The sequence below is a fragment of the Vanacampus margaritifer genome, chromosome 1, assembly GCF_051991255.1.
Source record: "Vanacampus margaritifer isolate UIUO_Vmar chromosome 1, RoL_Vmar_1.0, whole genome shotgun sequence".
Taxonomy (NCBI): Eukaryota; Metazoa; Chordata; class Actinopteri; order Syngnathiformes; family Syngnathidae; genus Vanacampus; species Vanacampus margaritifer.
Window position 1 is genome coordinate 39209003 of NC_135432.1, and position 16935 is coordinate 39225937.

At 39.6% G+C, this 16935-nt stretch overlaps 1 protein-coding gene across 9 annotated transcripts in view; it reads right to left on the reverse strand.

Annotated features, from left to right (window-relative positions):
• itpr3 (inositol 1,4,5-trisphosphate receptor, type 3) overlaps positions 1-16935 on the reverse strand; it is a 214217-nt gene that overhangs the window by 68749 nt on the left and 128533 nt on the right. For all 9 annotated transcript variants that reach the window (XM_077554937.1, XM_077554900.1, XM_077554890.1 and 6 more), the window contains 4 exons: positions 15475-15642; positions 10078-10152; positions 6669-6788; positions 1256-1378 (listed from right to left, as the gene is read on the reverse strand). In XM_077554937.1, the coding sequence (XP_077411063.1) occupies positions 1256-1378; positions 6669-6788; positions 10078-10152; positions 15475-15642 (486 nt within the window). The remainder of the gene's footprint in view (positions 1-1255; positions 1379-6668; positions 6789-10077; positions 10153-15474; positions 15643-16935) is intronic.

Here is a 16935-nt window from a genome sequence, read left to right on the forward strand (position 1 = left end):
CTCTGGAAAATACTGCTAAGTACAGCACATGCAGTAGGAAATAATGAACTATTTTGTGAATGAACAAGAGTTGTCATAGCAACACAGATTTCTTATTCTATCGTTTTTTTGTTTTCGATGCTTTATTTAATTTTTACTACTAACGGGTGTTAAGCTGTGTGTGTGAAGCTTAATTTGCAACGTTATATTTTTATGGAGTGCAGTGGGGGGGAAAAATCTAATATATATTGATTCGTAGTGTGTTCAGCTGTGCATGTGTGTAAGTGCTTTGAACAGCTATATTTAAAAACTAATTTAGGGAGCCAGAGAGACTGATGCAACCCGAACCAAGCTCTGCCTTGTTAAGAGCGCTGCGTCTGCATAGCATTCCAAAGTTCACCACGTAACTTTGACAAATTGTATACAAAGCTAAATACGAGTGCGCTGTAGAAAATTAAGGACCAAGAGATAATTAATTACTGCCAGAAGGTGCCGCCGCACTGACAGATCCTCTCTCTCACTCTCTGTCTCTGCCTGTGTGCCACGCGCCGCGTAGAGGAGGGAGGGGCCGGCTTTCTTTTAGCACAGATATTAAGGAAGTCAATCCGTGTTATATTTGTATCCGGGAAAAATCAATTATCCACACCGGGTACTCGTGTTGTACGAATATCCAGCTTACACCTATAAATCATCCACCTTACTACCAAATACAGCACAGCACACCAAAGCAGTCCCCAGTCCTAAAATGACCGACGAGTGACGACAATGCCGACTCCACCTTGAGCCATATAGTGTCCTTATAGGCCCTGTACCAATACCCACACTACACCCTATACTCATCAGTGAGGTGTACACTTAATAGAGATGCACGTAGTGTCCAATAGCGCAAAGTTACAAGCGTGCAAAAATCACAGAATTCGGACACTGCGTGTCACATAATCGATTTGCGCCACAGTGGTCCATCTGGGTCATCAAACATTCCGTCAACATTGACCGAAGGTCCGACGATATGTACCGATTAGTCGACTAATCGCGACTACAGTTGGTGATTAGTCGACTAGCAAAATAATCGTTTGTGGCAGCACTATTTGCTACCATTAAAACTGTTTGCAAACATCTGGCAAACTCCTTCACTAACGTTTGCGACCTTGAATCAACTCTGACAAGAAATCAATATTCGCTACCGTCGCAAAGACTCGCAAACCTTCGGTGCTCGTGGGATATAGGCGTACACCAAGTCGATATGTCGGTGGAAACAGGAAAAAGAGATGCCTACTCCTGGATTGAGAAAGAGACTGAGGTTCTTGTGCAGCAGAGCCTGGTTCTCCTGGTTGCCCATGCAGAACTTCTGCAGGAACAGATGAGTGTATCTGATGATCTCTTGCATCTTCACGTCGTTCTACAAGCCAAAAAGATGAAGACAAGAAGAATGTTTAGTACTCTTACTGCTGTTTCTACTTGCCATTCTGGTTCAATTGCCTCTTGGATTGGTAGTAAACGTTCAGTCAGCTTTTGGTGGTCAAAAGGACTGATTTGGATCTTGAATTACCACCTCATTAGCAGCCGTATGCTTGTAACATGATAAAAAAAAGGTTGACTGTTGACTGTTTTTTAGCATCAAGATTAACAAATGTAATTGAATGGACATTGCCAAGACACCTTAATTTGCACATGCGATAAAAATAGCAACCACTGACCAAAGTGGTGAATAAGAGAATAAGATGCCAGGGGTTAATTAAAGCAAAATAAAATACAAAATATACAAATAATAATATGGATACAAACAACCATCCATTTTCTAAAGTACTTCTTCTCATTAGGGTTGTCAGTGAGCTGGAACCTATTCCAGCTGACTGAGTGAGAAGCAGGGTACACCCTGGGCTGGTAGCAAACAAATCACAAGGCACATAGTCAACCAAGCATTATCACTCGCATTCACACCTACAGAATACATACATTAAAGCACACATGAATCTAATGGTGGGTATTATGCCGGCCCGACTTGGCAGAGCCAAACGTATTGTGAGTATTTACTGGGAAGGTCTAGCATCCCCTATCAGAAAGTTTCAACTCCAACCTCCTGCAGAACAGCGCCTGTGTCCTGCGGGAGGAGGAGGATATTGAGTCCGAGTGGACCATGTCCCGCGCCTCCATTTTGTAGCTGTGGCCCCTAAGGTGGTCGGGTTGCTGCCGTGGTGGCAATCCCCGAGCCCGCTGGTGGGTAAGGGATGCCGTCAAGCTGAAAGAGGAGTGCTGTTGGGCCTTTTTGGCCTGTGGAACTCTGACGGCACCTGGCGGGTACCGGCTAGCTAAGCAGAACAAGGCTTTAAGGCAAAAACTCGGGCATGGAGGAGTTCAGCGAGGCCATGAAAAACGACTTACGGACGACTTTGAGGAAATTCTGGTCCACCATCAAGCATCTCAGGAGAGGAAAGCAGTGAACCATTAACACTGCGTATGGTGGAGATGGGGCGCTGCTGACCTCAGTCACCTGAGTCAGTGAGGAGAAACCTTCCTAGATCTCCTCAATTACAATGACACGCCTTTCTTAGATGAAGTAGAGTCTGTGGACTGTTATGTAGCGTAAATTGGGTCAATTAATTATTGAATTAAATAAGTGATTGATTAATCAAATAGAGGAGACTCATGTTTAATAGTACAATTAAACTTGAGCTTGCCTTTTGGAGCACTACATTGGGTTTTAGATACTTTTAATAGGATAACAGATATTAACCTCGATAAATTAGTCATTTAAGTGAAGGATGCTACATATAAATAGTTAGTGCGTTCGTTTTTCAGTTTAGAGGTTAATATGAATGGCTAAAACACAAACACAGTTACACCAGGTTTTAATTATGTGTAGTTGTGCACGTTTATTCTCTAATCTATTTGGGAAATTAAAAGGGCAAAATACTAACTACGGAGAGAAGTAAGAACTTAGAAAATTAAAGTAAACAAAGTAAATTCAGCTAAAGAGGAACAATCAAACAAGGTGGTGGAATTTCTCTAATGAGGCAAACGTGACTGACAAAATCTAAATCTGACCATTAAAACCAATTGGAAGCCACATTGGAATAAACTTGTGGTTCACCGGCAAGCAGGCCAATTAAAGAAGAGATGAAAAAGCAGTTGAAAAAATAAAACTTGAAACTGAAAATAGTTGTGCTGAGCTTGAATTTTGCAAAATATAAAAATGTATTCAAAATAAAATAAGCGTGTATAAGGTTTTTTCGGGTCAAAATTAATTTTGATTCACTTCAGTCATTCTTTTGAACAAATTTATTTTTACTTTTCGCTTCCATATGTATTTTGACATTTCAGGTCTTATTTTTTTTCAGTTTTCTTTTCAGATTCAGATTTTTCTGATTCAGATTTTTCTGATGTTTTAAAACTTTTTTTTTTCAGTTTCAAAAATTATTTTTTCAGTTTCAAATAATTAGTCTTTTAGATCTTGTTTTTTTCCGTTTTTAAATCTTATTTTTGAGTTTCAGACTTTTTACTTTTTACGTGATGGCGTGGTCTGAACTGAGCGGGGCGTAGAATCCTGAGTGACAGCTGCACAAAAGTGCTTTGGAACCACCTCCCAGTGACAGTACCTTTTCAGGAAACGAGTGCAGCCATATCCAACTCACAAACGTAGGAAATAAAATCAATCTAATTCAATACTAATTTACATCATATTCATGTGATTGGCAGAATAAGAATTGATGTCCGTGTACTTTTCGGCAATTTGCATGAATATTGCCGAGACCGGCAATTCGCCAGTGCTACCGTGAACCGTCTGAGATCTAAAAAGACAAATTTTGCCCAGCATTGATTTGAATCTTTATTAGACTGTTTTGTCAGTAGTTTCAAATCAACAAAAATTATAGCAACTTTTGATCAATCCCTATCAATTTCCCCAATTTTTTTTTTTTCTAATTTCTCACTAAGACGTTTTCTTATTGATGTAAGCCGTTTTTGATTAAACCGTGCTCAGTTCTGATTTAGGCCCCACCTCCTCCGAATACAGATACAGATAAAGACAATTTTGATGGTTGAACAGATACAGATAGTGCTGTACAATCTACGTTCCTACTAGTGGTGCAACAGATCACGGATTTTTGTTTTTGGATCAGCAAAAAAAAAAAAAAATAAGATTAATAGTACTTTGTCTTTATATATTTTGTAAAATTATTTCCCCATCGAAAAAAATCAATTCAAAATGTAGTCGTTTAGGGTTTAGTGTCTTCATTTATTTTGTAAAACACTTTTTTTCATTAAATAAAAAAAATCAATACAAATGTCTAATGTAACCGTTTAGGATTTAGGAACACAGCTTTAAGTGCAATATGAGGCAGAAACATTCTTATTTCATGGTCCAAGTGTAAAATAACAAGGTAGTTTAGGCTTAAAGCTGTGTCTAAACGGCTATTTTTGACGTGTTTTTCTTTTTTAATGGGCAAAAATGTTTTATAAAATAAATGAAGACAATGAAAATGGATGAATGGACAAAGGGGACACCAACTGCAACCAAATGCAATTACAAATGGTACTTAATTTTTTTAAATGGTACTTTTTTATATAGCACCATACATATATTATATATATATATATATACACACACATATATATATATATATATATATATATATATACACATATATAAATATATACACATACAGTATATATATATATATACACATATATATATATATAAATATATACACATATATATATATACATATACACATATATATATATACACATATATAAATATATACACATATATATATATATACATACATATATATAAATATATACACATATATATATATATACATACATATATATAAATATATACACATATATATATATATATATATATATATATACGTATATATATATATATGAAATGTGGAATTAGACGATAAATACCCGAAAGGCATGAATTTTTGAAGCAAGTGGAAATTTGAACGGTGTAAATCGGATGTATTATGTGGGAGTATTGCACGGCCAAAAAAGTGAGGAGAATAAAATGCTATAATAAGTAAGAATAAAGAATCTCAATAATATGCTGTATGTGCAATTTAGTTCAAAAGTCCTTCCGGTGTTACTGAATAGAAGGATCTTGTGTGATGTATTGTTTATGTTTCGCGCGTTGCATCACGGGATACTGTAGTTTGATGGTTTTGTACATTTGCAGGATTAAGAGAAGCAGATGGTTCATTCCCACTGGAAGGGGCCACGAAAAGGAAAGAAATGGCTGCGAGCGATCAGGAGGGTAAAACTTGACGGTCAAAGCCTGGATTCCGACTGATGCTGACATGGTTTGTGAGGCTCACTTTATTACCAGTAAGTACTTGTGACTGATTTGTTATTTGGAGAGGAAATAAAAAAAATAAATCGAGTTTGTGCAGTATAAAAGACACGCAGATTTGCAATAGTTATGAAATAAATGATGCAATTGATAACGCTGCGGGAGAATTTCGAATCAGTGTAACCAGTCGACAGTGGCATATTGTTAAGAAATATGTTTGTAGACAATGAGGATGTTGAAAATATCAACGACTTTGTAATGGAATGGGCTACAAATAATTACCACTTGATTCCCGAGGTTATTACAACTGCGCTCCAGTGCTGAAGGTAAATATACCCGCATATGCGACATTTGTTTGTTCATTTAAAAAAAAAATATATATATATATATTGAAGGTTTTAATGAACTTAGGTTTGTGTGATTGTTTTGGAATTATGTTCTTATCTGCTTCAGGACTTGAGATATCAATTATTTGTAGTAATGTTGAATTTCCAGGAAAACTTTAGGTTTTCGGGGGTGACTCAAAAGTCACCCATAGTTTTTGCCAGGTGCTGTAGGTCTTAATGGGTTAAAGGTGCTACAATGCTACGTAACATGACTGCATGTTTCTCCAAGACTGGATTTGAAAAGAAGAATTGTGTAAGCTCTGATATCCAGTTGTTCACCAGAGAACAGATGCGATTCTCACATCACGCGACAAGTGACCCTGTACTCAAGTTTCCAAAAATAAAGAATAAGGTGTGGTGCTAGTTGGCATTTAATTTCCCCCATGGAACTTTTTGGAGTGACGTTCTTCCACGGAGTTACTGTAATGCGAGACAACTCCTGCGCCTCCTTTTCCTCCGGCACCACAATGGACACTTATCCATGAAGAATAATTACCCAGCTTTGCCCAGGGCTTTGTATTAAATAAGAGTAAATGTCCCCCAAAGCAGATGTCTGTGTTGCCAGGAAACAGGTGAGTCAAACAAACGTTTATAATCATCCCACATCTCATATGGGCTTTGAATAATTTTAATTTTGTCAGCAATACATACATTATACCGCCTTGTCCCTCGGCCGTTAAAGTGCTTAACTGGTAATTTTAAAGTTTATTGTTGTACATCAAAACTATACAGTGCGGCTGAGCCCGCTATTATTTTCTGCCACACAACCAACCGCACATGCGCCAAAAATTTTCAACAAAGGATCCTCCTATAGCTAGGCATTGTAACTGAAATTAAATTGAGCATCTTCTTCAGGTTTTCCTCTTCAAGACACATGGCACAAGGAGTCGGTTTCCTTTTGTTTTAAGGGAACATAAACCTGGGTATCATCTGCATAACAATGGAAATCAGTTTCTTTTTTTTTTCTTTTTTCTTTATTTTTTTAATTATGGTGGTCGTCTCACCTGGTCATAGGAGACCTGCAGCAGGTCCAGCATTACTTTATGAGCACCCATGTTCTTGAGCAACCTCTGCTGCTTCTTCCACACACCACTGCTGCACATCTTGTTTAGCCTCTCCAAGATCTATGAAAACACAACAAGACCCGATGCTTTACAATAGATATGTTGTATAGAGTGCAGAATGTCCAAAATCCAACTTAATTTTCTAACATCACCTCCAACATCACTATCAGAGTTATCATATATTCTTTGTGAAAACGCAGGCACTAATGAACAATGCAGACCCAAACCTGCATACATTTCAGTAGCCCATCGCCATAAACATTTGAAACAGTTGACTCATGTTTTGTAGTGACACTTTGGCAATTTACACATCGCTGTAGTGCCATGATAACTACATTCATCATTGTAGCTCCATTGCTTTGCATAGACTTTGCCTTGAATTGTACTACTGCACACTTATATTGCTGAATGACTCTCAGTACTTGGAGCATTTCAATTTCTGACCCAAATGTACATTTTGATATAGTGGCTGATTTTTGTGAATCCATCTACTGGACTGTTTTAACATGCCTGGCCAATAAGGATGATTATCAATCTAATCATTTAAATCTGATTTTTGTAAAAATAAAAATACTGCTTCACTATTTAAAAAAATCCTTGATAGCAATTAACTAATTTGCTCCCAAAAACGTATAAAAATGTTCTATTTTAAATATTGCCATGGTCCCCAAAACTTATTTATACATCTTTTATCGTTTGTTTTTTATGCAAGCGCATACAGAAGGCTTTGATGCAGCCTCTGACCTGAAGAGGCCGCTTAAAGCAATGGCAATTATTACAAAAAAAACTGCCAGCAAGTGGCAGCAGAGTATAAGAGATCAACCAGGGCCATGTTGCAACAAGCTCTTTTCCCCAATGTTTTCAACAGATTTGTAAATAATAAAACTTGGCTATATTCTAATGCTAATTGCTGCAAATCGGAAACAGATACACATGTATTTTTTTGCTGATGGAAGAAGAGACTGTAATCTTTCTTTCAATAGGTTCCATGTTTTTATAGCAATAGAACACACTATTCTTGCAAAATCAGTCAAAATCCAGTAAAACAGCCAGGAGCGAAGTGGGTTGCTTCAGTGAAAATGGCTGTGAGTGAGTGAGTGAAGAATGTTAAAGCAATACACCATTTATTAAAAACTAACCAGCTTTTGTGAAATTGTTATTTTCAACTCTTACCTGAAAAAAACTGTTCATTTATGTTGAGCAATTATGATTATATAGTACTTTTTAGCAATACTTTTACATTAGGTACAATAGAGGCCATTTTAGGACAGTTACGTGATCATTGTGACGCATCGCGTGCTGTAAACATCCGGCCAACTTTCACTCGCTCAGCCAGCTACATTTTGTGCTCAGCGTGTTCACCCTTACATTAGGAGACGCCACCCCCCACCACACTATCCCTTAAGAAAGGACATGAAACAGTGACGTGTGGCAGCCATGGCTCAGGAGGTAGAGCGTGTGGATTACACCAATCAGAATTGACCGCCCCCCTCAGTTAAATATTCCAGGTCGGACATCCTTCTGTACACTTACAATGTAAATAAATGTACAAGAGCATGTCAGTGAGTGTTTTTGTCGCAATACAAGTGTGATATCTTCCAGATCTAGGCAAAAGGATCTACATAGCATATATTCGTAATACAAAAATCTGTAGAAAAGCGGACTTCACAATTATCAAAGCTAAAGCATACATGCATTCTCTCTCTCAGCGAGGAAATTTTAATCCCGGAAAATAATTCCTATTTTTAATAAATGTGCCTGTAAACTGATTATTGCCGCGTTTCCACCGCAGGGCGTTCGGGTATGGGGAGGGGGGTAGGAACTTTCACAGGAACCATCCTCTCATCCGGTCCGAATGTGGCTGTGTCTCCACTGCGTAGTACGACCCATTTTGCAATGTTACAAGTTTCGATCGACACGTAAACGCCGTGCGACGGTTTCTCCCATGGTAAACAGGTCCTAGGTGAGGGAACAGAAAAAGAATGGCTCAGAAAGCCCCTATGATGAATGCCAATTTTGGATCGCGGTTTCCCTTGCCCGGATGCGGGTCATCGGGGCCCCCCTCTGGAGCCAGGCCTGGAGGCGGGGCTTGAAGGCGAGCGTCTGGTGGCCGGGCCTATACCCATGGGGCCCAGCTGGGCACAGCCTGAAAAGGCAACGTGGGTCCCCCTTCCCATGGGATAATCACCTGTGGGAGGGGCCAAGGGGGTCGGGTGCGCAGTGATTTTATTGAAGCTGACAAAAGTTTTGCGGATCAATTTTTACAATGGATTTCAATGGAGCGTAAAGAAGCTTGATGTACCTTGGCCGTTTAGGGGCGTGGTTTGGACCTGGTTTGCGAAAGTCAAGTGACACAGTATTTGGCAATAGAAGAGGGCATTTTTCTTGCCCATTACATCAGCAAACTCGCATTCAAATGAACGAAGGCGGCTGTTTACGCACCGGATACGTCATTGCGATCACATGACTGGATGATGTGGATGATGTTATTTTGATACTTAATCGCCTTAAAAATATATATATTTTTAAATGAGGGAATAAGATGCCAGAGATATTTGCACATGTATTTTTTATACACACTGCCACATTGAATACTGGAAAATTAGTTTTAAGTGGTGTATTGCTTTAAAAGTAATTCACCAGTTAACAACTTTGTCATAAAGACACTTCTATTACACTTGTATGACACTTTACCCAAAGCCACAGTGCCTAGTTGGTTCTCATTTGCACTCTGCTGTTTTATTTATGAATTTATTTATTTTAAATCCACCTCTATGATAATGCCGTGTGACTTTGCGGCCGGCCAGAGAGAACTTGGAGGCAGAATCACAGACTTATTTTGAACTATGTTATGCATAAAACACTGGAAAATTTTGGATTTTGATGGCATAGGCCTTTTCCACTGCAGGGTACCTACTAAAACTGAACACACTTGTAAACTGCGGACCCTGAATGCAGTGTGATAATGTCTCCACTTTGCAGCAGCCCTGTTTCATTGTTGCTCACCATCTCCTCTTGGACAAAACGCTGATAAGTAAACAAAGAAGACTGTCACTGTAATTGTTATCATACAGATTTGTTCAACGTGGCATTTTTTGGGGGGCGGGGGGTAGATTTTGCTCAGTACAAACCCATTTGGGGAAAGTACAGCCCCGTGGAGCTTATACTCTGCATTGGAAAGGTGATTTGAGTGATTTGAAGCAGAAGAAATGTTTCAAACAGACCCTCAATGGTCGCAGAGTCAGGGCACAGACAAAAAAGAAGAATGTCACCAGCAATACACACTGCACACATGAACCCTGCCCACACTGAGTGATTGACACATGACAACCCAACGAAGCATGCTGACCTCTTTGACGTTCTGATAGTTCTCGTTGTTCTTCTCGCCTTTCTCCTTCTTTTGGGTGGCGTCCTCTGCTGCCCCCTGCAGAAGCACAGAGCAACACAGCATACAAAACATGCTAATAAAACACTACTTGAAAATAGTATTACTCAGTGGGGGGCATTGGCCTCCAATAGGGACATACCCAACTTAATCCAACTCTTACCACCATTTCAATTATAGAAACCCCAATGCGATGCCAGAATGCAAGATAATAGCACGCAACTAGGCCACATATCTGGAGCAATTTAGAACCAGAATTTATCTAATAAAATAAAATAAATGAAACTGACCAGAGATGATTATAACTGTTAATTATTGAATGTACTATATGTGTTTTGCTAACCAAAGTTGTCTGTAATAAGTTTTGCTCTGATGTACCAACCAGAGGACGGAAAAAAGGCCAATCGCACTTTCAAAAAACTGAAGTTGGCAATAATTGAGTTTTGAAAGGCCATGTTAACGTGCACACAAAGCCAAATATGCACTTATTCGGGTTATTAACTCATTCAAACCCAACAAATGACCTTTTTTAAGCATTTGCTCTTTCAGGGCAAAGGAAATATGAAAAGCAAAATTTTATGCCCCGCCCCCATCATATAGTACTTTAAAAACTCAAGATTTTTTCCCCCAGTTGTCCCAGGTCTTGACATGGTACAGGCCAAGTTTTAAGTTAATCGGATGAAACTTCTAGGAGAAATTGGCAAAGTATGACCCCTGTAAATGTGCAAAAATTGGCAAAAATCAGATCAAATCTTACTTCCTGTTCATTTTAGCATTTGGCTCCAAGATACCTTTTTGTAGGTCTTGGGGTCATTCATATACCTCTAAATTTTTGGAGATCTTGCGGGTATACACTTCGGTTAAAGTCTTGAGGGTCTTATTCGGGTTTCTAAAAACCCGAATAAGACCCTTGGGTTACCCCTTTCATAATCAGAATACTGGTTCATATAAACGGAATTGGAATACCTCAAATCAACGGGGCATTGCTTTTCGTTGTGTGCATGCTCACAACCTCTTCTTTGTCTCCTTTTCCTCTTCTTATTCTTATATGCGCAGTGCCGTCCTACACGGGCCTCGCTTAAATACATTGATTTCTCTGCCTCTATGGCGAAAATGCCAGTTTGTGACACGTTAACTATTCATGTGAAACAGACGCAACTTCACTCGTAATGCTTAAATAATGTTTATCTCCGGCTTGCAGTGTTCAACAATAGTTGAATAGTTGACTAAAGTCTGTGTAGGAACATTAGATGACACACACATAGTTCCGCTTTATCCAAACGAAGTAAGTCCGTGCTGGCGTGTACCGACAAGTACCGCACTTCTGGAGCAAGTAAGAAACAAACTACTTTATTTAGCGTGGTTAGTGACATGAATATAATGTATTTTATTGACCGTTTAAAGTTAGAAACGGAAATGACGTCTATTTCTGCCATTATGGTGTCCCTCTTTCACCCCCTTACATCGGGTTATTCCAAACGCCATGTAGACGGGGGTAACTCTGTCAATGTGTTATTCTGATTGTTCCAGAAACCCAAATTCTGACCATAACCCGAATATTGCCTGCATGTAAACGTAGTCACTGGTGCCTTGCAGACAGTTTATTTAATCAGAAAAAAAAGTGTACATGTGGAAATGTCCCACGAATTGATGTATGTTCTAAAAATAGCTCACCAGTGATTGGACACTGTCTTGCTAACAAACATTAAAACAGAAGAAGATTTTCCTATATTTTGTTTAAAACTAAATATCCATCCATCCATTTTCTTAACAGCTTTTCCTCACAAGGGTTGCGGGGGGAGCTGGAGCCTATCCCAGCTGGTTTCGGGCAGTAGGCGGGGTACACCCTGAACCGGTTGCCAGCGTATCACAGTGAAACTAAATAGAATGTGTTAATTAAACATTTTTTTTATTTCAAATAAGCACATTTTAGAGCTGTAATTTTAATACTTTGATATTTTCACTCATGTTGGCCCATGCCTATTTGTAAAGTTTCCCGGTGTATCTGTGAAAGTGGCACCTTGCTCTGCAATGCACGTGCAGTTAGACCACGCATGCCACTTGGTGGTAAACTAGAAGAGCTGCTAACAAAAACATTTTTTGCCATCCAGCATAAACATATCATGTAGGCTGCATGTAAAGCAATGTAAAATGTAAAACGTATTGCCTTAAAGACCATGTATTGGGATAAATATGTATCGCGATACGTATCGTATCGTGATAAGCATCGTGTTGTGAGGTTGTTGGCAATATCCAGCCCTAGTCGAGGGGCCGGCGACTAAATCGGCTCCCCACAATTAACTCTTGCAAGAGGACTGGTGAGGTTGGGTGGCTAGACACCCAGTAGAATTAAAACACAATCATGACAAGCGAGCTGTAAATCCCCGCACCAGGCAGAAAAGAAAGAAACTAGTAAGCCGGAACGTCCGGACCACGTCCCCTAGACTCACCAATGATCCCCAAGTGATGGACAACGGACTGCAGTCAAAGATAAAGGAATTGGCAAAACTAAACATTGACATTACCATAGTGGCTCCATTAGAAAGGCTAACTACACCTTCTACTGGCAGGGCCTGCCACAGGACAGCCCTAGACAGCACGGTGTAGGCTTTGCTGTGAAGAATTCTTTGTCTACAGCCATTGAACCACCAACTGGTTGATTGGAGAAAATCAATTCTTGCCTTGCGTCTGTCTCCAACAGCAGGCTTTGTCAGTCTCTTCAGAATTTTTGTGCCGACACTCTGCTCCACTCCAGAGGCGAAGGACCAGTTCTATGTGGCACTGGATGAGCCAATATCCACGACCCCCACTACTATAGGACTATACCTCCTTTGAGACTTTAATGCTAGTGGGAGCCAACTGCAAAACCTGGCTCTCCTGGCTCAACCACTAGCGCATAGGCCGGATGAATGAGAATGGACAGAGGCTACTGGAACTTAACTGTCACCATGGCCTGTACGTAACCAACACCTACTTCAAGTGTAAAGACTGCCACAAAGTGACTTAGAGACACCCTAAGCATTGGCATCAGCTTGACCTAGTCATCAGCAGATGTGCGGACCTGAGAAGCGTACTTCACACTCGTAGTTTCCACAGCGCAGACTGCGATACAGACCACTTCCTCATAGGCAGGAAAGTAAGGCTGACCATGAATAAAATACACCATACCAAAACCTTAACATCTACAGCACCAGTGTCCCAGAAAGATCACCGCAGTTTCACAAAGTTTTCAGTGAGAAGATGGCTGCCCAAGCCCCAAATGTCCGTGATGCCATCTATACCTCAACCTTCACAGCTTTTGGGAGGAAGGAACGTCGTGTTTTGAAGCTCATTAGGATGAGATGCAACCAGTCTTGTGCAGTAGGATCCAGCTGGATTGCTGGGTGGAACACTACCTTAAACTGTACGCAACCCAGAACGCAGTGATGGATGCCATCCTGGATGCCCTACCCGACCTCGCAGTCATGGAGGAATTAGAAGCCCTGCCCACCGTGGAAGAAATTGGACAAGCCATCACCTCCCTATCCAGTGGGAAGGCTCCCGGGAAAGACGGTATCCTCCCAGAAGTATTGAAGAGTGGAAAGCCGACTCTTCTACAACATCTCCACGAGATCCTGTGACTGTGCTAGGAGAAAGGCCAAGTACCCCAGGACATGTGCGACGCCAACATCGTCACCCTCTATAAGAACAAGGGGGAGGACAGTGACTGCAATAACTACCGTGGAATCTTCCACCTCAGTACCATGGGCAAGGTCTTCGCCCGCATTGTCACGACACGCTTCAGAGTCTCGCCTCCCGTCTGTACCCAGAGTCCCAATGTGGCTACAGGGCTGGGCGATTTACAGTGGGCATGATCTTCTCATTATGCCAGCTGCAGGAGAAGTGCCGAGAGCATTCATAGACCTGATGAAAGCCTTCGACCTAGTCAGTAGTAGCAGACTACATTGTAAATCTTGCTGAAACGTACAACCGGGGCTGCTTTGTTAAAATTTCTAGAGGGTGCTACTTAGCCATTTTGTTCATATCGTTAATGGCAACTTAAAAAAAAATATATATTTTTAAAATTCCCCAGGCCCGACGTGTGTGCAGAGTTTGTTGAGTTTTCATACATGTTTCGAGGTCCACAAAAATGTGATTCATTTTGGAGAAAAAAAAATTCTACAGATACAATAGGGACGTTGCAGCGGTCGCTGCTCGGGCCCTAATAATCTTTGCAACAACAATAGGGACCTCGTAGTGGTCGCTGCTTGGGCCGTCATCATTAGTGTTGTTCCGTTACCGTTTTTTGGGCCCCCGATACCGATACTCAGCTTTACAGTATCGGCCGATGCCGATACCATACCAATACCTACGTTTTTTTTTTTCTCAACATGAAAAAGCTGTCCTGACATTGGTTCAGAGCATTCAAGGGCCAAAAGGATATCTTAGCTCAGCATGCAGTGAACATGTCACACATCAGTGAATGTCGTGCATGAGCAAGACACAAGATGCTGCATCCAAAGTCCTATATTAGCGTCAGAATTAATGGTATCGGTATGCTACTTGTTAGTACTCACCAATACCAATACCACTGTTTTAATGCAGTATCGGAGCCTCTGCCGATACCAGTATCGGAAACCCTAGTAAACATAATAAAAAGTGGACTAATTCTACACTTCTTCTCCACACAGGATATAAGACGATAACAGATGACAACAATCATCAGCACATAAACAGTAGCTGCACCTTCACCAAGGATGACACAGCGAGCCCCGGCCACACCTACCACAAACAGGAAGTTGAGTAAGCAGCGTACAAAGCAGCAGATACTCGTTTGTTAAAAATTGGTGCAGATGTGCTTGAATGCGACATCAGTGAGATGTGTTGGAGATGTTAGTTAATCCTCTCAGGAGACAGACAACAAGCATAAGTCACAATTATTAATTTTATATTTAGTCCACGTGTGGGTGTTATTTTTACAAATTATTGACCAATCTAAAGTGTTGAAAAAAAAACTCTTAATGGTTGAACAAATATGGTATGCAGTTTTTGTGGTCTTCTGAAAAGTGGGTATTTTGGAGGTACAAGTTTTTGACTCTCTTTTATTGTTTTAGCATATTAAAATTATAATAGATAACTTGTGCTTACACTTGAAAACTTGCAAATTATCAAAAATAATGGAGTAAAACAATGCTATAACATTGTGTGTACAATAAAAATTGTCAACAGTTTGGACTTTGGAATGAATTATTACAAATCAAATTGCTTTCAATGGGAATTTTTGTTTTGAAAGTTCACCAAAATGAATTTGTGGGTTGTGGTCAAACTTGCAGGTTCTGAATCAGTATGCACACATAGGACAAGGTTAGAGTTTTGTGCTACCTCTACTTTCTCTTTCTTGTCTTTCTTTTCCTTCTTGCCCTCTCCACCTCCCAATGTCTTCTTCTCCACCCACAGTTCAGACTTTTCCACCAACGTCCTCAGGCGGTCCAGGTCTGATTTGATCAGCTTGTAGTTCTCCACATCCTGAGCCGAGATGAGTAGCTGGACCTATGCAGGTAGAAAAAAAAGAAGATATTATATTTACTTACTCGTTACCTCATATTTTACACAAATTACATAAACCACCTAACCACTTTGATTCTATCCTATAACATACTAATACTGACAAATGGCCTATGCAGATATATACACAGGACTGAGTCTATATTGTTTGTATGCATAAATTAGTTCTGGTTTCCTGGAATGTTTGTGGCGCTCGCTCAGAAGCAAAAAGAATAAAAACTTTAGACCATCTCTTAAAATTAAAAGCAGATATTTGCCTCCTACAAGAAACCCACCTACAAAAATCTGAAGAAAAATTACTTATTGATAAGAATTTTAGCCAAGCGTACTCTGCCCCTTATAATAGTAGACAAAGAGGAGTCTGTATACTCATACATAAGAATTTACTCTTTACTTTAAATAATACAATAATAGACCCAGAGGGCCGATACATTATTATTCAGGTGACTATATTTAATAAAATATATACACTTGGTAATTTATATGCCCCTAATAATGATGATCCGGCCTTTTTCCATGAATTTTTCTCTCAGCTGTTTGATTTAGCAGCGAACTCTACTATTATTATTGGAGGAGACTTTAACACAGTCTTAAATCCATTAGTTGACCGTTCTAATAATACAACATGTAGACGATTACAATCTACTAAAGTAATAGGGGAATATATGGATGACTTTGGCCTCGTCGACAGCTGGAGACTTAAAAACCCAAATAAGAAGGAATTTACCTTCTTTTCCGCTGTGCACCGGTCTTTTTCAAGAATTGATTATTTTCTTACAAATAACTCTATTGCTGATAAAACTGTTACAAAAATACATCCTATTATTATTAGCGACCATGCACCAGTCTCCCTTTCCCTACAAGTTGATTATACCTTTAAACCACCACCGACATGGCGGTTTAACATCTCACTGCTAAACGACGCAGAGTTTGACAAAATTATAAGAAAAGAATGGGCAGACTTTTTGGAAATAAATGACTCTCCAGACCTATCGCCATCTCTTCTCTGGGAAACTGGGAAAGCAGTAATTAGAGGTAAAATTATATCATATTCATCTTATAAAAAGAAACAGGATCAAAAATCAGAAAAAGACTTGGAAGATAAAATTAAACAACTGACGGATGAGTACGCAATAAACCCAAATAACCAAATATGGACTGACTTACAAAATACAAAAATACAGTTAGACGATATGCTAACTAAAAAGACAGAATTTATAATACAACAATTGAGATATAACAACTTTGAATATAATAACAAATCAGGTAAATTTCTTG